The sequence below is a fragment of the Coptis chinensis genome, chromosome 4, assembly GCF_015680905.1.
Source record: "Coptis chinensis isolate HL-2020 chromosome 4, ASM1568090v1, whole genome shotgun sequence".
Classification (NCBI taxonomy): Eukaryota; Viridiplantae; Streptophyta; class Magnoliopsida; order Ranunculales; family Ranunculaceae; genus Coptis; species Coptis chinensis.
This window is the reverse complement of record NC_141459.1, coordinates 82,878,980-82,905,355: the sequence shown is the minus strand read 5'-3', so window position 1 is coordinate 82,905,355 and position 26,376 is coordinate 82,878,980. Positions and strand designations below refer to the sequence as shown.

The following is a 26,376-nucleotide window of genomic DNA, read 5'->3' as shown; positions in this document are numbered from 1 at the left end:
GCAATAGATTATCATGTGCACAACACATGCATAATGCTACAGTTAGAGTTTATCTTTTATTCTATTTCTATTTTGAATCCTAAGTTAATTAGAATTAGACTAGCTTCTATTTTAGTTTCCCAGGTTCTATTATGATTAGGATTTGTTCTTTTTAGCAACTAGTTCTCTTTATAAGCAGATGTAACCCTTAAGATTTTGAGATTTGATTATTATTATTGAATTAAGAGATTTCGTTTTTCTATTCAAATCCTAGTTTTTGGCTATTTCCATAAACTTTCATTGGTGTTTATCCTCAAAGATTGCTTCCGCCTTCGAGTTTACATCAAATGGGTATCAGATTCTTTAAGATTTTGGGTTTTCACAATGGTAAATCACAAAAAGAACAAGGAGAAACCAACTACTTTGACGACTCGTGTTACCCGCTTTGAAGAAGCACTAGACGAAATTCTATTGAAGGTGTCAACCCCGCATCATCAGCAGCATACTCCCATCCTTCTTGAATAGGAGCAAAACTATGATGTAGACAGCCTCACTTCTTCGCGACAAAGCTCATCACCGTACCTTCCGGCTGCCTTTTCTTTACCTGAAGCACTTAGAGAACAATATAAATTACACCACCATCGCATTGCCGCATGGATGTGTGACCCACAACCCCAGCCGAAGTTACCCCCAATCAAACCCAACGGCAATCTGCCTCACCTGATTAACAACATTTTTGTCCATACCACAAAAGCACACAATCACAGCCACCATAGATGTGTTGTTGCAAGTGCACCAAAGAGAAACCAGACCTGACTTCTCCAACAACAACCAATTCGAAATTTTGAGACTTTACCACCTTTCCCAGATCATCACCACCAACCTGGTGCGACTTTTCCCACGGCAGATCTAAATTCATATCAGACTCTAAGAAGACACATAGTTCGAGATGAAGAAGATCTTGGACATGAAGACAATGTTCGCACCACTGCTCGAAATCAGGTTCATTACCAGCAAGCTCCTCGTGAAGGAGGAAGACGACCCATCCTTCCTTTACACAACCATCATGCTCAATTGGATATCCCACCACAGGCTTTTACTTATCGGGACCAAGGTACCCCAACCCATCCATATGGGGCTGTTTATAAAGTCAAGGAACTCCAAACTAATAGGCATGGTCGTGATAGCCACCAACACAATGGGTCTGCTGCTACCAATGGTGTGCCATTCGACCTTGATCAGTACATTGACTCCCCGCCGGAAATCTTCAACAACCTCTTCAGTTAGCACCTGACCCACCAGATCCTTTTTGAATCTTCCCCTAGCCGTTCTCCACCGCGGCGTGATAACCACAATGGTCGCAACCCAAGGCGCGAGCTTCCACAAAATTTGCAAGATACCGTAGGTAATTTTGACATTAACCGTTTATTGCGAATTTAGAAAAAATCAGATGGGTGATATACGGTTAGATGTGCCAGAATTTGATGGACAATTGAAGCCCGATGCTTCTGTGGATTGGTTGAACAAAATTGAGAAAAAAATTTATTATAAGAATATGAAAGATCCTAAGTGCGTTAAATTGGTGGCCACCAAACTCAAGGGTGATGCACTCGTTTGGTGGGATGAATTGGAACAAACCCATGCACAATCACACTACCGCCAGATTACTACATAGGATAAAATGCGCCGAGAGTTGAAAAAAGAATTTATTCCTCATGACTATGAAAATGATTTATTCATACGCCTCCAAAACTTGAAACAACGGCTTCAAAGTGTGACTGAGTATACTGAGGAGTTCCTTTTGTTGTGCACACAGGCTGATTTGTCTGAATCCGTCGATCAAAAAGTTGGGCGTTATTTGAATGGTTTGCACAAACCACTTCGAAAGGTATTAGCTTTCAAAGATGTTTATGATATTGTCTGCTGCCATTAGATATGCTCTCAAAGCTGAAGATTTGCTTCGCTCATCCCTTTCAGCTACTGCTAGTGCCACTTCTACCCATGTTACTTCGTCATCCAAACCTCCTCCTACCAGAGTGGGTCCAATCACACGCTATAAGTGTAAGGAAATTGGACATGTTCGTAGTGAATGTCCTAAGCGCAAGCGCGTGGGTTTAACACAGGATGAAGAAAATCTCACCCATCCAGAAGAAGAAGTCATTGAGATTGATGGTTTTTTGACTTATGCAAATTCTGGTTGTCCCCAATTGATTGTTCGTCATTCTTTATTTACTCCAGTTGTTATCTTCCTACGTCATGGCTTCGCCATAATATCTTCCATACACGCTGCACTTCAAATGGCATGTTGTGTAATGTTATCATTGACAGCGGTTCCAGTGATAATATTGTTTCTAAAGATATGGTGGACAAGCTGAAACTCAAGGATGAGCCACATCCTGAACCTTACACCATTTCTTGGTTATAGGATGGTGCCACAGTCAAGGTTACTCGTCGTTGTCTAGTTTCTTTCTCCATTCGTCCTAAATACAAGAATGATGTTTGGTGCTATGTTGCACCCATGGACGCATGCCACTTGTTACTTGGTCGTCCCTGGTAGTATGATCTCCTTATTACTCATAATGGGTGTGAGAACACTATACCTTCACTTCTGGTGGCGAGAAAATTGTTTTGGCACCACTGACTCCATTCCGCCCAACTTCTCATCCACGCCCACCAGTGAAACCAGTAATTGCGGTATGTTTTTTGCTCTTACTGAGTTATTTCTTGCAAGCCCTACTACCATACCACCTATGTTACAACCAATGCTAGATTCATATTCTGATGTTTGTATTGAGCCTGCTAATGGAAGATTGCCCCCTTTACAAGATATCCAACATGTTATTGATCTTATTTCTGGAGCTCCCCTCCCTAACTTACCACATTATCGCATGGCTCCTTCTGAACACGCCGAGTTACAGAGGCAAGTTACTAAGTTATTAGCTAAAGGATTTGTCAGAAAGTATGTCCCCTTTTGCTGTGCCACCTTTACTTACTCCTAAGAAAGATGGGAGTTGGAGGATATGTGTTGATAGCAGGGCTATTAACAAAATCACTGTAAAATATCGCTTTCTCATTCCATACCTTGAGGATATGCTTGATTCATTACATGGTTCTAAGGTGTTTTCCAAGCTTGATTTGCGATCTGGATTTCATCACATTCGTATCCGACTTGGAGATGAATGGAAAACTGCCTTTAAAACAAATGAATGTTTATATGAGTGGTTGGTCATGCCCTTTGGTCTTTCTAATGCTCCGTCTACCTTCATGCGCCTTATGACTCAGGTTTTGAAGCCTTATTTGAAAAAAAAATTGTGTTGTCTACTTTGATGATATTTTGATTTACAGTTCTTCTGAGTCTGAACATATCAAGCATATTGAGATTCTTTTGGGTGTTTTGCGTACTGAGAAACTTTATTTACAACTTAAGAAATGTTCTTTCACGGTTGACTCTGTGGTATACTTGGGTTTTGTGGTTTCTGCTGATGGTATTTGTGTTGATGACTCCAAAGTCCAGGCTGTTATTGAGTGGCCTATTCCTCAGGTTCGTAGTTTTCATGGATTAGCTTCTTTCTATAGAAGGTTCATTCATAATTTCAGCAATATTATGGCTCTTTTAACTGCTTTGACGAGTGAGAAATCTTTCAAATGGACTCCTAAAACTAATGAGGCATTTGACTTGATTAAGAAGAAGATGACTTCTGCTCCTGTTTTAGCTTTTCCAGATTTCACTCAACTCTTTGAGATGACATGTGATGCTTGTAAGCACGGCATTGGTGCTGTTTTGAGCCAAAATGGCAAGCCGGTTGCTTTCTATAGTGAGAAACTTACTGGTGCTAAATTGAATTATTCTACATATGACTTAGAGTACTATGCAGTTGTACAAGCTGTACGACATTGGCATCATTATCTTATTCATCGAGAAAGTCTGACCATGAAGCTCTTCGTTATCTTAATACTCATAAAGATATCAATACTCGACATATCAAGTGGAACTCTTTCTTGCAGAAATATACTTTCCACTTACAGTTTCAGGCTAGAAAGGATAATCGAGTTGTTGATGCTTTGAGTCGTCGTTCGCATCTCTTGGTTACTCTCCGTGCCTCTTTGTTTGGTTTTAATGAGTTACGCGACTTATATGCTCAGGATGCCTATTTTGGTCCTATTCATGCCGATTGTTTAGTACATCATGGTGTATCTGGTGAATTTTTTCTCTATGATGGTTTCATATTTCGGGGTTCACAGCTTTGTATTCCCGTTTCTTCCCTCCGTGATCAGATTATAATTGAATGCATGCTGGGGGGTTGAGTGGTCACTTTGGGATCATAAAGATCATTGCCTCTATCAGGGAGAAATACTTTTGGCCTACTATGCATAAAGATATTAACCGGTTTATTAAGCAATGTTATGTGTGTCAGACAACGAAGGTAAGACACTAATGCTGGTTTGTATACTCCACTTCCAATTCCTGACAAGCCTTGGGTTGACGTCTCCATGGGTTTTGTGTTAGGTTTACCGCGTTCTACACATGACAAGGATTCTATTTTTGTGGTTGTGGACCGTTTCTCCAAGATGGGTCATTTCATTCCTTGCACACATACTACAGATGCTGCACAGGTTGCTCATTTATACTTCCATGAGGTAGTTCGTTTGCATGGTTTACCTCGCACTATCCCTTCTGACAGAGATGTCAAGTTTACTAGCTATTTTTGGAAAACATTATGGAAGCTTTTTAAGAGTAAGCTTCAATTTTCTACAACTTTCCACCCACAGACTGATGGGCAGACTGAGGTTGTAAATCATAGTTTGGGAGACCTATTGAGGTGTTTGATTGATGATAATCCCAAATCTTGGGAGTTTGTTCTAGCACAAGTAGAGTTTGCTTATAATAATTCTGTCAACCGTTCTACAGGCCTTTCTCTATTCATGATTGTAACTGGAATGACTCATCTTACTGTTCTTGATCTTGCTCTTATTCCATCGATTGTTCCCGTTTGTGCTTCTGCAGAGGAATTTGCAGTGTTCTAAAAAACGCTAGGCGGTAGTCGGGCGGTGGGAGAGCACCTAGCACCTAGGGCCTTCTAAGGTGCCTTAGCGACCTAGGCTTAAAGTTTTTTTTCCTAATATATATAGTAAATACACACATATACTACAAGAAATACTACAAGAAATGAAGAAAATCATTTACCATAACTCAAAAAATAAACACAAACAAAGATATTTATTACAAAAATGCGTAATAGTTGATGAATATTGACTTCATATAAAAACATATTATTTGTTATAGTGGCATATAATTTACATTAGACTTAAGTTTTTTAAACTCATTCAAATCTTAAGCTTACACGGGCCTTTATTTTTCGACATTTAATCATTCAAAAAAAAAAAAAAAAAACTTGACTGGAACGCCTAAAGGCCGCCTAGACCCGCCTAGTCGGTCCATCGATTTTTTAAACGACTAGGGCCTAGGCGAGTCGGTTGGGCACCGCCTAGAGCCTAGAGACCGCCTAGGCGGCCGCCTAGACCGATTTTTAGAACAGTGGGAATTTGCTTCCCGGATTCAACTTATTCATGAGGATGTTAAGAATCATTTGGAGAAATCTTATGTCCTGTACAAGACTAATGTAGACAAACACAAGCGCTTGGTGACTTTCGAAGTAGGTGATTTGGTGATGGTTGATTTGAGAAACGAATGTCAGCCTTCATCTCACAAGTTAATGATGCGATGGTTTGGCCCATTTTCAATTGTCGTCTGTCATGGAGAAAATGCTTATGAATTGGACCTCCCTCCCAAGATGCGTATATCTCGCACTCATAATGTAGCGGATCTCACTCCTTTTGTTGGCGATAGTAGTCCACCTATTCCCCTACCTAGATCGTAGTGTAGTTCCTACTACTGCTACAGATCGGATTGAAACTATCATTGATGTCTCTACTACTACGACTCGCCAGGGTACTTATGATCATTATTTAGTGAAGTGGTGTGACCATCCATTTTCAGAAAATTCATGGATTTCTGATGCTGCATTTCAACTCATGGATCCTACTTTCTACCAGAAGTACAAGGACTTAATCTCGAGGACGAGCTCTTCTCAAGCAGGGGGGATTGATGCGAGGATGCAATAGATTATCATGTGCACATCACGTGCATAATGCTATAGCTAGAGTTTATCTTTTATTCTATTTCTATTTTAAATCCTTAGTTAATTAGAATTAGACTAGCTTCTATTTTAGTTTCCCAGGTTCTATTATGATTAGGATTTGTTCTTTTTAGCAACTAGTTCTCTTTATAAGCAGATGTAAACCTTAAGATTTTGAGATTTGATTATTATTATTGAATTAAGAGAATTCGTTTTTCTATTCAAACCCTAGTTTTTGGATATTTCCATAAACTTTCATTGGTGTTTATCATCGAAGATTGCTTCCGCCTTCGAGTTTACATCACATATTATTACCAGAAAAATTATGCCAATACTAAAATTAAACCCCCACACAGAACTAATATGACGAATTCAAATTAGCTTTTGTTAAGCAATTAACTAAGCATAAGAAAACATGTCGCTCAGTGAAAGACTATTAGAGTTCTAAGAGGACATCTTATTTTTCATATATATATGCCCCCGACCCGGGATTTTAGAAAGTATTTATTATTGTAAACTTTTATTTTTCATGTATATATTGAAGTGATACAAGGCCGAAACTAATAAGGTCGTATCCTCTTTTTCTTCTCTCCTAAGTTTTTCTCCATTAACAACAATACAATTTTACTAAGACATTGTAGTCATGAAGTAAACAATATAATCTTGGGCTAAACTTGTGGCAGTAGAGTCTTCCATACGAGATACATAGGCCAAAAAAGATCTATGGTTTTTAGGTTTGGATACCAAAACATGTTACTGTTGAGATTTGTTGTCCCACATAAGGTATCTAAAGCTTCGCATAACAATATATAGAACCTGAGGCCTTTTCACTCATTGTCAATTGGTTTTAAGTTGGTTGTCCAAATTTAACATGGTATCAAAATGGGCTATTCTCAGGTTTAAAAGAGTACATCTACTTCAGCTCCAAGTCACCCATTTTAGAAAATTGTCCACGTGTTTGGCTCAAGATACGCCACAAGTAAGGAGCGTGTTGAACTTTATAATATGGTTTCTTAGTGCTTACCTATTATCCACGTTACAACAAAGTCAAACCGGTTTTGACCGTCCATCCAATAATTTGAGAACCCAGTTGCAAATATTTTCAAAGCCATTTCCACGACATATATCAAGCCTGCAGGACATGATGTAAGTTTAGTAATATCTCATATGCAATGTAAGCTTTCGCAACAATTATTCCATCATATATGCATTATTTGTAAAAAAGCACATAGAAAGCATCGAAAGAACTGTAATTTGAATCAATGAGTCGAAACTTAAAGTTCAAACTTTGTAGCACATAATCCTTGACATAAGTGCTTCACATAGTTTTAAATCATCTTAGCTTTTTCCACCTGACATGACATCATTGACCAAATATAGCATGTTTTACTTAATTTCAAATGTCAACTAGGCTTCCTACCTTACCCCAATCAGTTACGTATCAGACATCCTAAATCACAAACAGGCATGCTGATGTCAGTGAATTCCAAACAGGATATATGAAGTATCCGACATGATAAGTGTGTGTAAGGGTATCAGACACGAGTGTTAGTGTGTCCGACATAGGTTCTTTTAAGAATATGAAGTATTGATGTTACACAAGTTCAATTGTCTGTGAAAGCCGACTCCAAGAACGTAGCTATTGTTGGACTCTCAACATTAAAGTGTGCATGGACCTGTTTGATCCAATGTCGCCTGGAAGAGTTTGCTGTTCGAAGTTCTCTGTGTTAATGACAGTGTACTATTGATTCATAGAAAACAAATTCTGTTGTAGAACCAATTAAAAAGAGAATTCATGGAAAATAAAGTCATGGGCTCATGGAAACAGGAATCCAAAGAAAAGACTTCCCATGAAACTTCAATTCCATGAAAGTGTTGAATAAAACATACAGATCGAAAGTGTTGGTCCATTGACTCGTTTTCTCTGTTCTCTCTACAGAATGTTACTACTTTAACTAATTGCACGCATGATTCTACAAGCTTAAAGTACAATGATATATTGTATGCAATAGACACAGAGTGAAATGTTAGCCACTTGAAAGCAAATGTAAACATTATAATTAACCGGTCCTCGACTCTTTTGAGTTGATTAGATGTTTTCTGTTCCACCATTATATTTCTTGAATAACGATCAAGAATAGTAGACCAAAACCAACACCATAATTGTTACCAATGGATGTGACCTTAGAACAAAGAAACCTTACTGAGCGAGATTCCACAAGAAATCATAATTTCGGGATAGCTAATCAAGTCCTTACCAAAGACAAACTCTACATCCTGCCAAACCTTCTGACCAGAATTGTCCTCTATATCAAGCTGTAAACCAAATAAACATTCAAAATTAGTATGGAACACACACATATATGCACATAGTATGGTTTATGTTCTTAATAGAAGTAGTCAGGATATTACAGAAATCAATAGACAATCAAACTCAATTGTCACAGTTGTGGGGGTAATGGATGGAGATGAACAAGGTGGCACTTCGATGACAAAGCGGTGTCGGTGGAAGAGGTGATTGTGTATGTCAGGATCCTTATTCCTTCAGTTGAAAATTATGAGGATTGGCAAGATAAAACTTTTGGGTCTTTTGTGTTCAGATGGGACTCATTAATGGGAAATGTGTAGTGTGTTCCTAGGTGTACGTTTAGAGGTGTGTTTTGTATCCGTTGTTTTGGTTGTCTGAGATTGTTGAGAGTTTTGTTCTGTAGGATATTCATTTGTATCTCTCTTGATTATTCCAATAAATTTATACCAATTAAACAAAAAATAAAAGCATATGGTACATTAAAAACTTAAAATTTCTAGACCTAAAAAACAGTATTCTCCGTGTTTAACTGGAGCAAAGATTTGAAACAAAAGTATTGAAGAACCAGTTAATGTGAGCAGAGAATGAATAATCAGTACGAGAAAGACTGGAGCAGCAGTTAAAGGCACTAGGGTGCAGGAAAAACTTTTCTACAAACTGTTAATTAACACCGCCCCCTCCCCCCAGTTCTAGGTGTGTCCTGCCTATGTTTAACCCTAGCCTCCTCTTCATATTATAAATCGGCCCTCTCCACAATCTTGAGCATTTAGGGTAATAGATGGTTTGACATGCTTTGAGAGCTTTGGTTACAAGAGGTTGCTGGTTCAAGATTTTCCAGGTGCAGTTCTACAAAGTTTGTCTAGCTTGCTAGTTGCTATTCCAGCGTGTTTCTGCCAAGGGGAAGTATTAAGAGTATTCCTCCTCTTCTAGGCGTGAGTGGCCTATGTTCAATCTCAGGAATCCTCTTGATATTCATCTAATTCCACACTCTACCAGCTCGAACATTTAGAGTAGTCGGTAATATCCCACAAACAAACAGTGTGCTTGTTCAGCTCAATAGTACATTTTTGCAAGATCATTACCAGTTAGCAAGCACTAAATGTTGAAACAAGTCAGTGATTAACCTGAGCTATCCTACTCCAAGGAACACATTAATTGCAAAGTGATTAAGATGACGAGTTGATCTCATTTTTAAGCTAATATCGTTCTTACTCCACAATATCGCTGCCATCTTGCACCACAGCCATAGGCTTATTTTGTAAAGTAAAAGCCTTCTAAAAAAAGGAATTGATATCATCTGAATTAATGGTGTCTTGTACTGTTGAGGCCTCTTTTTCACCCCTCACTAGATATAGCCACTTCCAATAGTTCATTCTTCTCAGTTACATACATTACTGACCTTGTTACTGTCCGACTCAATTAAAACAACTATCTCTTGTGGCACAAACAAACGAAGTCCTTCTAGGCTGGCCAAAATTTTGGGGTTTTTCCGATGGCTCCTATCTCAACTGGAACCCTTTCTCTCAAACACGCAATAAATTTGTTGTTGTTGCCATTGGACTAACGTCTCCTGGCATCGTTCTGACCAATCTTTTAACTGATTGGCTCACTTCCTTCCTACTTGGGACGTCAGTTTGAGATCAAGGACATCTGTCTACTATACAAGCTTCTCCGTCTTGAGGTTACATACCTTACATCTTTCCCGGAGCAATTATTCTTTGGACCTCCAGCGAACCGACACGCTTGAGTTGCCACAATCTAGTGAGTGCAAATTATCAGCTTTCTGCTATAGATGGGTTGCCACTTTCAAATCCTATTGAGTACCATAAGATTGTTGGTTCCTTTAGCGGTATTCAACTGTGACTTGGTCTGGATAGCTTATGTTGTGCACCATGTAGCTCAGTTTATGGCTTCCCTTGTCAACCTCCTCTTGTTGCTGTAAAACAAGTTCTTCATTATCTCAAAGGATCGTCCGGTTTTGGATTAAAATTTCAACAATCTAAGGGTCCTCCCTCTCCCCATGCTTACTTTTGATACCGATTGGGCTGCCTGCCCCTATACAAGCCGCTCCATTTCTGGATATTGTGTCGTTCTGGGGTTCAACCTTATTTCCTAGACTGCCAACAAATAACCTACTGTATCCCACTCTAGAGCAGAATCTGAATACTTTGAACTTTCTTACATGTGTAACGAGATATTGTATATTTCTTTCCATCTTAATGAGCTTCACAACTCTTTTGCAACTACATTCACGTACTTACGTAGTTATATGATGACCAAATCCGGTGTTTTACTGTCACTAGGGTATGCCCGTGCCTACGACCCGTGAGACCTCAACGCGCCTGCCGCGCTATCCCGACAACTCGTTGTGCCTTCGGCGCAAGGCATATGCGTGCCGAAATGCGTGTCTTCGGCACGAAACAACACGTCGCGCTTTCGGCGCAAGGCCAGCCGCGCCTTCGGCACGAAACAACTCGTCATGCCTTCGGCGCAAGGTGTATGTGCGTCTTCGGCACGAAACAACTCGTCGCAGCGCAAGGCCAGCCCAATTGCCCATTATCCATAAGCCCAATAACATCAATTGGGTCAACCAATTGTGCAGTACCATGTCAAATTTGGAGGCCCAACAGTTTATAAGCCCAGCCTTTTGGCTGATTTTTAGATGCCTACCCCTATTATTACAATTTTTTTTTAATTGAGCCCATGCTCATGGTTCCAAGCCCATAAAAGATTCAACCCATAAAAATTTTGTCCAATGTTGACTTTTTTGTGTGGGGGTGGGTGAGGTGAGAAAAATTGTTTAACTCACCCCATAAAAGCTTTTTAATTCACCCTCCATGAGTTTTGAGTGGCTACGGTTAGGGGGTGTGTCGACCACGTCTCACCTTATGACGTGGAATCTGTCCTCCCACTCCTCCCTGTTTTGTTAGATAGATACCCAAAACATTGAGTAGGAGTGTAGGACTATCACTTTGTTTAGAAAAGAGTTGCTTCTGAAATTTCAGTTGTTCCTTCAGTTGATCAGACTGCTCACCATTTCACTAAGGGTCTGCATAAGCATTGGCTTCAGTTATTTTCGTCAAAACTTGTTCCTCCGAGACCACACAATTCTGAAGAAGTGTAAAATAACCCGCACATCTTGTGTTGTGCAGCTGTGTATGTTACCTTATTTGTATTGGTACATATGTTGTTACAGCTGTAACATCTTTTCTTATTTGTATTTACGCAGATGCTGTCTTGTGTGATAAACGTAGATACACAGATTTACAGCTTTAAAGACAATTGGAACCCTTTTACGACAATACGATTAAAAGATCAATCTCGGAACAAAGAGGTTTGTATAAAATCATACCGTTGATTCAATTATAACAGTAACCAGATTGAGCATGAGTATGGCTGCTATTATGTATCCGAACACGGGGCCCCGCACAAAGTCTTTCAACTTTTCAGTTAATGGTGCGTGATAAAATGATGGACATTTCTCAAACAAAGATGGCTGTAAAACAGAAAAAAGAAAATGCCACATGCCAATCAAATCCTCTTGATTTTTACAAAGCATACATTAGCAAATGTCGGAAAAATATCTTGATTGAAAAGTTAATAAAACAATTGAAGTATAAACAAATATTGAAAGGATTCACTTACAGAAGCCTCCTTTTGAAATCTCAAGGCAATCGCATTGCAGAGGTCATTAAATTCATCCAAATTAATCTACATATGCAATAAGTTTAGGAAATGAATCAGTGAGAATGACAAACTGAAACACTACTACCAAGGGACAATAACCATTGGAAAATATTTTTGGAAATTGGAAGCTCAAAAAATGTTTTATTTTGTGCTCAACATTGGGCAGAGCTCTTTCTTGAAATTGAAGTGTTGTGTTTCCATTTTATCCCCTTTCTTTGTTATTAAAAATAGTTTTTTTAATTTTGAGATTATTAATCCCACTATGGGAGTTTTAACAGCCTTGCTAAATAATTTATAAGTTCCTGGGCTCCTCTCATTGCCAATTGGTCTCAAGATACCCACTGGTCTCAAAAATCAGTTTTCAGAGGTTTGACAAAATTACCTTGAAATCGTCACTGGAATCTAATTCATCAAATATGAACTCAAAATCTTCCCTTGAGATTTTTGGCAAAGACCTAAGAAAAAAATGTATTATGTCAAATTGTTAAATAGAGCTCCGGAAGTTATAAATAAGTTAAACATGCTCATGTAAGGAAACAACAACTGATGCCTGTTCAGAAGTTATAAACAAGTTAAACATGTTCATGCAAGTCACAGTAAAACTAACTAGGTTGAAGCAAAAGAAAAGGACACAAAATAATCAGAGAGAGAGAGAACATGGTTCAGCGGGTAGACTCCACAAAGTTTTTTTAAGCACACTATCAATCCTACTACCTTTAATTACACTAAAAAAATATTATCTCAAAACTGTTACTCTTAATCTGTTTATGTACACAGGGACCCAATATCCGACTGTAAAGCACAAAGTGCTGCTAGACAGCTGATGTTGATAATCACAAAGTCCAAGTGGTGTTTTCTTTTTATCCTCACATAGCGGAGTTTCAATGTCCACACCAGGAAATTAACTTTTAATAGGTACAACTGATCATAGTTCAAGATCTCAGTTTGGGTTGAAATTTGGGTCCTAAAATAAACAAATTATTTTATAAAATTCTCGGTCTCAAGGTCCAAGAATACTTGAAAGCACAAGTGCCACCTTGACAAGGAAACATAACCACAAACAAGAGCGAATTATATATAGACAAGGAAAAGTAATACCTAACCATCTTTTTTCCCATTTCGAATTGACCTGAATACTTTGTCCGATATACTGAAGTAATATATCAGAAATTCACTGGTCTGGTATATGCGACTATCAATATATTTGGTCTTGGCAGAGAGGCAGCCTTACCCATTAAGAATTTAAAATTTCAACATACTTTTTAATCAGCGACTCAGCTTTTACGTAATTTGGTATTTTAACTTTTTAAGAATGCTTTTGTAGAGATCTAATTTCTAGTTACGTGTTTCATAAAAGCATTCTTAGAAAGTTAGAATCCCAAATGAGAAGATCTAGCAGAGATCTAGTGACATGTTTCATAAAACATGGCTTAGGGAAGCGGATGTGCGCCAACGGCATGGTGTGCTAGACTGCCAGAGGAATGCCAACATGTTTCAAGAAATGTATTGTGGATAGTGGGAAAAGCCTATTCAAATAACAATAGGAAAGACCTCCAAGAGCCTGCTTTATGGTGAAGGTGGACACTGAAGGTTCACAAGGACACTTGGTGGAAACGGTGTTTTCACTAAGCACCCAAGTTGGGTACATTGGTTGCAATTACCGTGCAAAAACGGTGAAACCTTATGTACCATAAACAGCAAGAGCTTTGAAACAGTACCAACTTCTAGTCACCACTCACCACCACAAAGATTGATTGCATTAGGTTCATAATATGCTAACATAGAAAAAAACAAAAAACAGAGAAAAGTAACATATGAAGAACATTTCCGTCTATTATGTGCAAGTGTGCAACTACATAGGTTTTTCCTGCTTGAAAAATAACTGTTTTGATGTTCTGTTATCAGGCTTGCATGGAACAATAAAAGAATAGAAAGAGTAGAGTTTGCAAATTAAAAGATTGAGGTACTACAAGTACAAAGTATATTACAGAAAAACGAGCATTACCTGTACTTGTTCAGTTCTTCAAACAAGCGAATGCACTGATCTTTGTCAAGAAACCCTTTTTTCTGTTCATAAACGTGAGATCAGCACAAATACAGCAAGATATGTAACGACTATGTTGCTTGAATGAATTAAATGAGCAAGAAGATTGTAAGGGGGATTTCCCGCTTATGTCCAAGAGACACGTGGAACGTGAAATACCATGAACCTACAGGCCCTCGTAACAGACGACGATTACCAGATCAGGATTAAGTGAACTCATGCTGATCACGTTACTTTAGTGGCATGTGCCTGTCACGTGATAAACCGCCCTTTTGGTTCTTAGGTTAATATATTCTCCGAGTCGATAGGAACTGTCGACAGTTCCTGAACTGATGGAAATATAAGAGAGCGGTACCTGATGATAAGGAAGTAATCTTGGAGGATATCATGAGAGTTGCCCATTTGGGATAACCTTCTATCCAGAGAAGGGTTATCAATCTATCATAGCCAAGAAGGGAACTCACTCCGGACAAGATGCTGTCCAGATACAGACTTCCTAATGAGGTGGATTCCTAATAGGAAAGGAGAGTACAAAGAGGGAAGGGAACTCACATGAGGTGGAGTAAACCCTAACCCTAAGACTCCTAAAGCCTTCCCTATAAAAGGTAAATGGATTCACCGTCATGAACTACGCGTAATAGGGTTTGATTCCTCTAACAGTTAGGGGATACGTAGGCAGCCATTAAAATTGGTTCAACGCTTCTCCCATATCATCGCCATCTCCTTCTACTACTAAGTTCCTCTAGTTCTGCATCACATGGTTTAGTAGGGGATCGTGGGATACAACAACAACAACAACAACAACAACAAAAAGCAACACACTCACACACACACACACACATTGTTGAAACAACCACCACACTTCATAATATGGAGTCATGAACGTCATGGTTCCCCCACATCAAACCAAAGCTTACTGAACTACCCCTCCAAAAAAGAATAAAGCATTTGAACCTACATGAAGAATAAAACGCTTCAAGTAATCTCTTTGCACAAATCAAACAGCTCAAGAAATAATCTCTACTCTCAAAACAAATTCAAGATCAGATGAAAATTTATATTACATGGAGCAGCAGTGTGGGTCCCACTGCCGCTTGATCTCATTGCTCCTTTTTGTTCTTGCATCTTATGATGTGGAAAACTTAACTAGGTTTGGATTGGATGCTGCTTTTGTTATGATAAGGCTACCCCATACGATCTCATCCATTTACCAAAACAAATACTTTTTGATAAACTCCCTAGAGATATGGACAATCTTTTCAAAGAATAAACAGTTGCAGATCTACATATCTCCAAATTTATCCATAAACTGGGTACGTCTAGAATTCTCCACATTTTAACCAGCCTTAGGAACAGTCACTAGCTAAGGGGGAAAAAATGAAAAATTTAAGCATGAACACGTATTCGCGGGAAGAAAAGATCAAACAATGTCACTTTACCTATGAAGCAAAGGGAAAAAATAGGCATTCAGAGCACGAACTTGAAAGTTGTGACAACTACAGAATACAGACAAGAAAAGAAGAAAACTGTACTGTCAAACAAACTTACATGAGTATCAATAAGATTGAAAGCTTTTTCCAAGATGCTTCTCCTTGTGGAGTCCATCTCAACAACTTGCTTGGCAAGCTGCAATAAGTTTACACAAGTGTGTCCACTTCAGTGTGCAAGGCATATTTTCTTCCCCGGTACAGTAATTAAATGAAACAGTGCACGAAGTTGGATTGACAGACAATTCATGCGCGATTTTAATATTTTATAGAAGTAATAACATATGTAGCAGTGGAAGCACCTTATTTGTGCCTGCAAGAGTACATAAGAAGAATGGAATATCTACCTGATCTTTGAAGCTATCATACACAACGGCGAGAATCAGATTGGTGATGAAGTACACCCCCAATAGCACGTATATAACAAAAAACAGGGAATTCCAGCGAGACTCCCTGAAAAAAAAAGTGAAAGAATATGAACCCAGCAGTATCAAAGAAAAACTAAACTTGCATTAGAAAACCAAAGGCATGTAATTTATTCTATCTATTTATTTTATTTTTCAAATTTTATTCCCTAACCCCTTGAGACCCCTTTTCATTGATGAATGTGGGATTGTCCCAAAAACTTCAGCACAACCTCCCCAAGGCTTGACCAGTAGGCAACTGGATGAAAAATGGTTGTGATAAATCTTGGAATCGCGAAGTGGCCGTGGTGAAGAATAGGGTTAACGAAAAGTTTTCTGAAAGTTCTGCTTCTTTATTTGAACCGTAATGTTTGAAGTGACCTGTTAGAGTTCTCAGGGGAGTTTCCAGAAGGCTTCTTCCCCACCCGGATATTTTTGGATGAAGGTCAAAACTAATCAAGGCCGTATACTCTTTTTCTCTCTTCTTCTCCCGATAGTCTTCTTCTCTAATCCAATAACTAAAAGGGTTATTTAGACTTCCCCTTCCCCCTCAACCCCAATCAAATTTCGATCCAGCAATGTGACATCTTATTGTGGGTAGGGGCATCTTCAGATAATAGATTGAGTAGAGTGAGATACAAGGATATTCTGTCTGGGTATGAGAATATATTGTTTGTATGATCATGCTCTAATTTTGTTGTAGTATGACATCCTTGGTCGTGCAACATTACCAATAAAATGTTGTTTTCGTGATAGCTAAAAAGGATGCTCCAAATATGATCATTAGAGCATAGGATGCTACTAATCCTTCCAAAAACAACATAGAATAATTACTCAGACATTTAATCACTCCAGGACAGTCTCTACAACTGCTATTAGGAGAGAAAGACTCCAAAAATCTGATCCGAATGTCACTCAATACTCAATATAAAGAAAGAGGGAAACAAATGTGAGGTTGTCCTCTTCACTTCTCAACAATGCACGCTTGTTAGCATTTTCATTTTCTCATCACAGTTAGATCTTGTCAAGAGGTGTTCTCCAAGTAAAGAATGTCACACTATAACAATAGAAGGTATACAAATCTTGTACTTCATCGGTAACCGGTGCAAATTAGTACCAATTTGCTCGTAGAATGTTTTTGGCCGGCCAAGTGTAATAAAACTTAAGGTGAAGAGTTTGGTGTTCTCAAAGCACCAAATCCTCCTCCCTGAAACAAAGCCGAACCAAAATTCTTGAAAGATTTTATTCAAAACCAAACACCAATAATTAAGAGTTTAAGACTGCGTGTCGACATAAAAAGCCAAGTGATCTCAGTCCCATTTCACAAATGTAATCAACTACGAGAGCTTCCTTCTTACTAGAGAGGGAAAATGAAGAAGTGATTGAAAAGAAATTCAACAAATTTAACTCTGAAAACAAGTGCAGAGCTGTCGCTGATTTACTGACCCTTACATCATGTCAAATATGAAAATTAACTGACAATTGGATTGAATTGAATTCGTCAAAGACTTATCCCTTAGTTGTTGGTAGACAAAGCTCTATCTTTTATCTTAATACTCCGATATTATTGGTCATGCCAAGAAGTATATAGTTTTTCTTTTTTCAATGTAGAATGCTCTCATAAGAACACGTCCTAGATATAAACAGAGAACAAAGGAAATTTCTCTCGACACATATAAGCAGTTTATGCAAAGGATAACTTACTTGTAGGCAGGAATCCACACATCAGGGTTGTTGGATGTGGTAAATAAAACAAACATTTGATACAACGTTGAGCCATAGGAATAAAATAGAATCTTCCCCTGTTGAGTATCTTCAAAAATAATATACGCTAACCAGCTACAGAATAATGTAAACAAGAGCCCAAGAGCCTGTATTCCAAGACAATAATCAATCAGAGTATATACAAGTTCTAACTCATTTAGGAGCTTTTGGGAGTGTTTTATAAACAAGAAAGTCAAAGTCTCAAAGAAGAATAGAATATGGCAACCAGAAAAAGATTCAAATGGTAATGAGTATTTTACCAAGACATTGAGGTACATGCCCATCATTCCAGATAAGGTAACGGCGCAAGCTCGTAATTCCCTGTAGCAAAAAGAACTGAAAAAGTCAGATGCCTTGCCCATAAAAAGATAAAAGATATGAATCTCAAAACTCTGATCCCCCATAAAAAATGGAGATGGATCAAGTATCAGGATAAAATGCCTACCTTCATATAAATTCAAAGTATAACATATCAATTATGCCTGCGCTAAGTAGATCATTCAATTTGTAATTAACTTATCAATGTTGCTTTTGCTGCCTGAGATGATCATTTGTTTGTTTATGAGTAAATTGTTACATATTGGAAGGGGGGAATCAATCCTAGAAATATATAAAGACATTTTGCCATGATGTTGCTATATAGGACTCTCTTTCGTATTGAGAGGTCTCACTGATCTTGGAGGGTGGTTGTTATTATTTTATATTTTTTAGTTGTTTTCTCTTGTACTTGTAATCATCACAATCTACTCTGATAAACCATCATTACACTGACGATAGGAAAATAATTCAGAATTAATAATAGAAAACATTATAAAATCTCAATGGTAAACAGGTCAACAGCAATGTAAGAAACTTTATACATACCTAATATTTAAAACAAAAAAGACAATGCGAATATATGGAGCTATCCTCAAAGGAAGAGAACTAATGGCAACTGGGGACAAATAGAGAGCATAGATCAACATATCAGCAACCAGAACGAACAAGAAAATGACCTGCGAAATGGTGGAGAACATCACCAAACAGAACAAAAATCTAAATAGTTAATCAAAAGTTTCGAACTTAATGGTGAAAGATACATGAAGGTGTAAGACAAACACTGCTCTTACTCTCATGTTGCTTGGAATTGGGAGCATTAACCAGAGGTTATGTTATGAAGAATATGGAAGAAAGGGAACAATAGGGTGTTTGAGAACACGGGCATCAAAAATGGCCAAGGAGTAAGGACTAAGGTCATTATCACCATTAAGGCAGCAATGTTTAATGGGGTTCAAGTGGTCAAAGCTATGAAAGAAATCAGTAAGAAGATATACCCTGCTATGTAGAATAAATATACAATCTTATAGGTTCTTGTTAAAAGGTGGTCACTGGTTATTGTGGAGTCAAAAAATGAACCAGAACCCACACACGCCAGTCAATAAATCATAGAGAACTGAAATTTCCAGAAAAACTATGGAGATGATCTACCTTCAATTTATTCAATAGGCTTTTCCAATAGATAGTCCATCCTTCATATGCAATTGGAAACAAAGTGTGAATAATGAGAATGATGAGAGTTATGCCCTGCAAAAGAAAAAATAGAAGTAAATTTACCTGTGACAACTATGCAAAAGCTAGATTTTTGGAGATCAATAAAAGCAAATCCCATGTTATAGTTATAAGTTATAACAATTAGGTTGATAACTTCCAATTAACACCATCAGACGTGCCCACAAAGTACCTAAAATACAAAAAAGTAGTTGAAGATATAGTTCCCTTTGATTGGTATGAAAACAGATGATAATAAACTAGTGCAAAGCTATACATCAATAATAGGCCCAATACCTACTCAGCAACAAAGAATCATCAAACAAGAAGACTATTTGTCCAAGTACGATGCACCACAATGAGATAAATATCAAATCACATTAGAAGATCATCATCAATAACTTTAAGTTCTATCCAATCACTATCTATTGTAATCAATATAAGACCTTCCAGGAAAGGAGGCAAGAGGGCAACTCTTATTCTCTTCTTCTGTAATCTCCAAGCAACACCATTAACAAAGATCAGTGTGGATGTATGCGCCTTTGCCGAACCACGATAAAATCCTTGTGTTCCTTTATTTATTTATTTATGCATTGTCTTTATTATTTTAAGTTTACTGTTCAATTTATGGTATTACCACTATTGTTAATTCTATTGTGTTTGACCCAAGAAATTGTGTAGAAACACAATGCATTTCCTATAACACCCAAATTACCTCTGTCAGTATATAGAACTTGTTTAGATTTATTTGACAAGCCAGAGACATGTGATATGACTAGATAAGTTTAAAGTTTAAATCACAATAGCAATATGATCTGAACATCGTAGTCAAGTCACAATTGGTGCATGTAATAGGCCCCCTTTATTTTATTTATGTTGCTTCACTTTGTTATTTGTTAATAAGGGCATATTAGTAATTTACATTGGTTAGCAGAGAAAACCTTACTTATAAATAACGGGCTTGTTATTAGGTTTAGGGAGTTTATTTTATTATGTTATTGAAAGAGATTAAATAAAAGAGAGATTTTTAGGGTTCTTGATTTATTTCAATTAGCCAATTGTTAATTCCCATTACAATATCACAGATAGATAACTCGGTACAAATTTGCATCTTCATCTAAGACCCAAACTGTAAATGTATATGATCAATGTTCTCCACATGTGAAAGCCACCAAGTACCACAAACGACTCCAAATAGATGGTACTATAATCCATCAAATAACATAACTCATGCCAGAAAAGCACTATGACACCACATCTTGCTCGCGTGACGTGCTACGTTGGATGCACATTAGGTTCGAGAACAAAGCCTTCAAAGATAAGCCACAGCTCAAGCTTGATAGGGCCCTAATACCTAAGAAGCTTTTATGAATTTCAATTACGACACATCATATTGGAACTTTTGGGGCTTCTAAACCCCTAGAATTTCAATATTACTGTTTTGATCGTTATCTACATGTTGTTTTATGTTCAAGGTGTCTATTAATTTACTGGTAGACAGTACTCCGTGGAGTTGTCTTGTATCCATTATCACTCTTAAAATTTGGGGCATTCAACTGAAAAGTGGAAACTAATTGGCAGTGAATGGAGAGGCCCAAGAGCTTGTATCCTGTTATGCAAGGCATTCAATGTCCATATGGGACTATATCAAACATTTCAACACACCCCCTCACGCACTCCTTTACTTGAGCCTAACACGTGGACGAACGTACTTGGGAGACATGGAGTACATTAACCATTTGGGCCAAGGTAGTATAGTCTACTGTGATACCTGTTAGGAAATAATTAATCCTAGATTTTTAACATGCTAATCTATTTTTTATCAAAAAAGAATTAAAAGAAAAATACCTTTAAAGCCGAAATTGGAGATTGACAATAAAGAAAAAAATTCCAAAACTGAATCCAAAAAACAAATTTTCAATCTTCTAGTAGTGTTCACCATACAACACACCATAAAACACTTTTTTTTTCTCCTACTTTTAGTTGTACTTTTCCTTAAAAGACTAATGGTCTCTTTCACCAAAAAGTCATTCTCTTATATAGAGAAACTTTGAGAATACGTATATGCGTGTAGTGGGATCCACTTAAGATTCCAAGTCTTATCTCAAAGAGGTCAAGTCCTTGTCATACAAATACTTGTATTTGATATACTAAAATATTTTTAATATATATCTCTTTAATATGGAAAGTGCCAATTAACAAATCTATATTTACAATAAAGCCCATGGAATTATCAAGAAAGTCCTTTCCTACCATTATTTAAATCTAAGTCCTTCCACCTCACTTATATTTACAATTAGAATATTGGGAATTTGTTCTTCACTGTCACACCCATATCTAATTGACCCAATGTAACTTTTAACATTAATTGAGCACTAAGAAACTATTTCTTCTACCTATTTCTTCTACCGGCCGGGTTTGAGCTCAATCAATTATGTCACAATTTCCTAATAGTTAACTCTGTAGGGTGGTGGTTCCTTTATTGAAATTCATGATTCAAGACATCCTACATTCATTACCCAAAACGTCAAGTCTAGTCTATGAATAGACATTACTTTTTAACGTCTCAAAGTAATAAATTTGAGACACAATGAATTTTCACAATTTCTCAAGTCTAGAGAATAATTAGTATAGTAAGATTTGCACACTAACTTTAACAGTGAGTTTTCAGTGTGTTCTCACTTCGATCCCCTCAGTGTCAGTCATGTGACTACACCAATATACAAACTTAGAGTCACTCAAATGATTGAGATATCATCATCCTATCATATATCAGTTATGTATATTATAGTCGTATAAGTAAAGCGTCCGACTTCACCCCTAACTATGAGCATTCTAGGTAAATAGAAACAATCAAATCTCCCACATATGACTCTTCATATGCTTGATTGTTTCTAATTTTATTACCTATGGAACTTGTGATTTCATCATATGATATTAATTCACCCATATACATAACAATAAAATTTGTATATTTAATTAAACATCGTCATGTATAAGCAATAAATATTCATTGGCTTTATTGGCTTTGTAAAGGCCAAATATCCCAACAATACCACCTTGTTAGACTCGGAACACCCAACTCAGAACCTAGGTTACATGGACACAGCAATATCCAAAAAAAATGTCGCCACCGTGTTGACACGGCTAGATACGACAATATAATATTCCCAGTCGCCAATAATTTTGGGTTTCTTACCGTCAGAGTGCTAAAAAGGCATCTCCTCTTAGAACCCTAATAATTATTTATAAAAAAAATAATAAAAAAAAAAAAAACACACACACACACACACACACACACATTTTTACCAAAACTTAATGGTAATAACAACTTAGCAAATAATGAGAAGTTGTTAATTCACAACAATTTACAATTACTCTAACCTCGTAAACAAGAGACTGTGCTTTGGTTAAGTACGGCAACTGCCCGAGAAAAAAATAATCTCTGTCATTACAAGAGTGTGCAGTGTACCTTGCACACCATAGAGGTCTCTGCAAAGATAATTGAAGACAAAAGCAAAAGAATGTATTAAACATATTGTTGAATGCTTATCAATTGAATATATAGTGCGAAATACTGAAGGAAATTAGGACTGGGATCAATGCAGAACCAAAAGCAAGTTTTTTTATTTATTTATTTATTTATTTATAATTTGGAGAACAAACAGTATAAAATGATTAAGTCTTTTCTCTCATTTTGCAACAAGACCCTAACCCATCTCCAATATAAAAACAAAGAGACCGGAGCTAACCTCAAAGAAATTTAGTGCTATCAAAACAAAAAGGTTGAGGGACCACAGTATATCAAATCGAATATAGAAGAAGTAGAACTTTGCTGCACGTTCAAATCTGGTATCATTAAGAACTTGCTCAGGTAAGCCAATGCCATCTTCGGCCTGCAAAATGTGTTTTCAACCAAATACAAAAAAATAAACAAGCACACCATTACCAAAAATAAATCATACTAACATCACGTTTTCTTGGTGGTTGAAAACTATCACTGATACACATTGATGCAAACACACTTAAACAGTTAAACTCATTACAGATCACCAATATAAACCCATCGCGAACTACTTTACAACCTAACATGTAGGTTACATCTTCCATTTTTGCACAACCTAACATGTAGGTTACATCTTCCATTTTTGCACTAAGTAGGACTACAGATGGCACTTACAAATTACCCCAAACTCCTAATTTTTACCAATTGAAATCCATAATTCATATCATTACCTTAATGCTTAAGCAATGTTACTTATTCTATTTACTTAAGTAATACCAAATGTTTACTTGGTCAAATCCATCTTCTTTCGGGGAGGAAACTTCAAATCCTAAATAACATAGTAATGGACTAATGGACTCGAAACAAGTTCTAAAAGCTCAGCAAGTAAGACTTAAAGTGCATAACGAAGTTAAGCAACAGTTTATACAAATTCACCTCGTCTACCGGAAAGCTTACATAATAGTTAAAAAAAAATCAGTGATTACACAAAAGCTTTAAGGAAAACATCCACGATTTCAACTAGTAAACACACAAAGAGTTAGCTAGGCATTTGAAACAAGTATCACCTTTCGGTTCTGATCTATATCTCAATCATGTTATGAGTATTCTATCAAATCAGTGTGCAATCTGAATCAATGAACTTTTTAGAACTATCTCCATAAGCATATACAATGTAAAACTGCAAAATGAATCCCAAAGATCACTGTGAATGGCCAAGGGCCCATTTGGCATTGCTTAAAAGCTGTTTTTTGCTGTTTCAAAAGCAGGTAACATACTGTAATTATGTTTCTCAATTAAAAAAAAAAGCAGATTGAGAAGAAGCACAAAGTAATTAAAAAGCAAATAACACAAAGCACCACTTAAATGTTTTTTTTCTTTTCACTTTTAAGGATTTTAAATAAAAAGTGCTTTTTTTATAAATTGGAGCCAGACACAAATAACTGCTTCTTTAAAGCAGCTTTTATATAACCTACTTAATTTAAAAATAAGCAATTCCAAATGTGATTAAAATTCATCCTTCTTCTCCAAAACATTTGCATATATACTGCACACCGATAATTACATTGATCAACAAATGAAAATTCAACAATTTCTTTCACAATTAACCTATGTTGGTTCTCAATCTACTTCAAGAACAAAAATGTGTACAATGTAAATAAACTAGAAAATTCTTAAGTAATTTTAATCAATTCCATTCACAACAAGAAGAAGATTTGTCAATTCTTAGCTTGTTAATGAAAATTGAAGAGAAATGATAAAAGAAAAAAACTGAGCAGATCAACAAGTGCAGCAGCTTTTTCGTAATGATTACCATAAGCAATTGCATCAGATTTTGTTGAGAGGCAAAAGCCATTAAAGGTTTTTCATTTTTATTATTTTAGTCTTATCTATGTCTAACAAAAAAATAAAACAAACTCGCTTATGTGGACAAATTGCTTGGCTGTATCAATATGGTATGTATCATGTATAGCCACATCGTTTTTCCATTGATAACTCCAATCTCTATTTTTAGTATCTCAAACCAATGAAACTTGCATAACAAGTAGTATAAATAAAATCTCAATCATCATATTCACATTCACATGTAATATGAATCAATAAAGTTATCAAACAAAATCATATGAAAAACTGACCAGATCAACGAGTGCTGCAGCTTTTTGATAACGATTACCATAAGCAATAGCATCAGATCTTCTTTGATATTCTCTCTGTCTCTCTCGACGTTCGTTACTGCTACTACTACTATCGCTTCTACTTATTTCTTCACTGCCGCCAAGTAATGGGTTCTCCATTTCTTCTTCTTCTTCTTCTACAAAACTTTTCACAAACTTCTGAGCTCTCAAAACAGAGTGTGATAGTTGAAATAACAAGTCAAACTTACATGCAACCTATTTTATGCGCTGTACACGTGCATCGTTTCGTTAATATCCGCGTCTCATGTATGAATTGCCATTTTACATTTAGGTTGCACTGGTTCAATCTTTTAAAAGGCTGCTTAGTAGAATTTTCTCACAAGTAGTTCAAAGTTAATAACTACTGCGTCGACTGTCAACACATCTCATTCTCAGCCACTAATATTGTTTTATTGCGACGTGCGAGAGCATTTCTTAACAAAGTCAAAATGTATAAGGGCTGTTAATTAACGAAAATCATGTCGTTGGGTCATGGTATAATCATATATTTGTGTATTACAGTAGGGTGATCTTGGACACAACCATAACACCACCCCCATACCCCATAACTAACTGAAGATTTTGCCATACCCCATTAACCGTCTCAATCCAATAATATATCTCCCAAATTCATTTGGGGTATTTTCAATATAGAAAAAAAAAAAAAACAACAACAATAATAATCATAATAATAACAATACACGAACTTGTAATCTTTCACTTCATAATTCAAAATCATTAGCTAGTTGTTGATTGAGACTTAGGCTAGACGGATATTTATACTTTTTCATTGTAGTAATCCAAAATATAATAATTTTATGAGTTTTCTCATTCGTCAATATTTTATTTTATTTTTTTTCTTCAATTTTGATTTTTTTTTTTTTTTCATCATCATTATTTTGGTATAGTTGATTAATGCTCATGCTTATTTATTGGTGAGAGAAATGTTACTAGATAGCAAGGTAAATTATTGGAAAAGAATTCAAGAACATTTTTTTTTTAAAGAAAAAAGAATAAATAAATTATTTGTTTTGTCTTGGTACGCCTAATAAAAAAAAATAAGAACCTAAATGTGTCCTAAAAAAAAAATTTTTTTGTTTATTTTTTAAATTGGGGTAGGATAGTGTTTTTATGGGTGTGTCCAAAATTACCCTTAAAATATGGATCATGAAGTCATTGTCATGTGTGTGAAGTATGTCAACAAAAAGACAGGAGACCTTGTCGGCAGCAAAATCAAACATTGCGTATTTTTTCATATTGGCTTTTTGGAAAAAATATGCCTTATATTGAACGCATTAAGAGACCTACCATCCTATCATCGAATATTACATATGCCCTCAATCCTGAACAAATCCTTTTA

The 26,376-nt window shown here is 36.6% G+C and overlaps 1 protein-coding gene and 1 long non-coding RNA gene across 3 annotated transcripts in view; one reads left to right on the top strand and one right to left on the bottom strand.

Moving 5' to 3' along the window:
• Positions 1 to 25,246, bottom strand: part of TPC1 (two-pore channel 1) — a 36,243-nt gene extending 10,997 nt beyond the window's left edge. For both annotated transcript variants that reach the window (XM_086557747.1, XM_086557748.1), the window contains exons 1-15: positions 24,978 to 25,246; positions 23,090 to 23,233; positions 22,722 to 22,829; positions 19,278 to 19,373; positions 18,675 to 18,805; positions 18,071 to 18,131; positions 17,751 to 17,917; positions 15,990 to 16,095; positions 15,704 to 15,781; positions 14,117 to 14,178; positions 12,494 to 12,566; positions 12,070 to 12,135; positions 11,777 to 11,920; positions 8,375 to 8,432; positions 7,141 to 7,248 (exon numbers count right to left, since the gene is read on the bottom strand). In XM_086557747.1, coding sequence (XP_086413873.1) covers positions 7,141 to 7,248; positions 8,375 to 8,432; positions 11,777 to 11,920; positions 12,070 to 12,135; positions 12,494 to 12,566; positions 14,117 to 14,178; positions 15,704 to 15,781; positions 15,990 to 16,095; positions 17,751 to 17,917; positions 18,071 to 18,131; positions 18,675 to 18,805; positions 19,278 to 19,373; positions 22,722 to 22,829; positions 23,090 to 23,233; positions 24,978 to 25,136 — 1,561 coding nt within the window. In that variant the 5' untranslated portion in view covers positions 25,137 to 25,246. The remainder of the gene's footprint in view (positions 1 to 7,140; positions 7,249 to 8,374; positions 8,433 to 11,776; positions 11,921 to 12,069; positions 12,136 to 12,493; positions 12,567 to 14,116; positions 14,179 to 15,703; positions 15,782 to 15,989; positions 16,096 to 17,750; positions 17,918 to 18,070; positions 18,132 to 18,674; positions 18,806 to 19,277; positions 19,374 to 22,721; positions 22,830 to 23,089; positions 23,234 to 24,977) is intronic.
• On the top strand, positions 23,231 to 24,952 carry LOC147505166 (uncharacterized). The gene is made up of 2 exons (XR_015193244.1): positions 23,231 to 23,433; positions 23,470 to 24,952. It is a non-coding gene; the product is annotated as an uncharacterized LOC147505166 (long non-coding RNA).
• Positions 25,247 to 26,376: the final 1,130 nt, after the last annotated feature.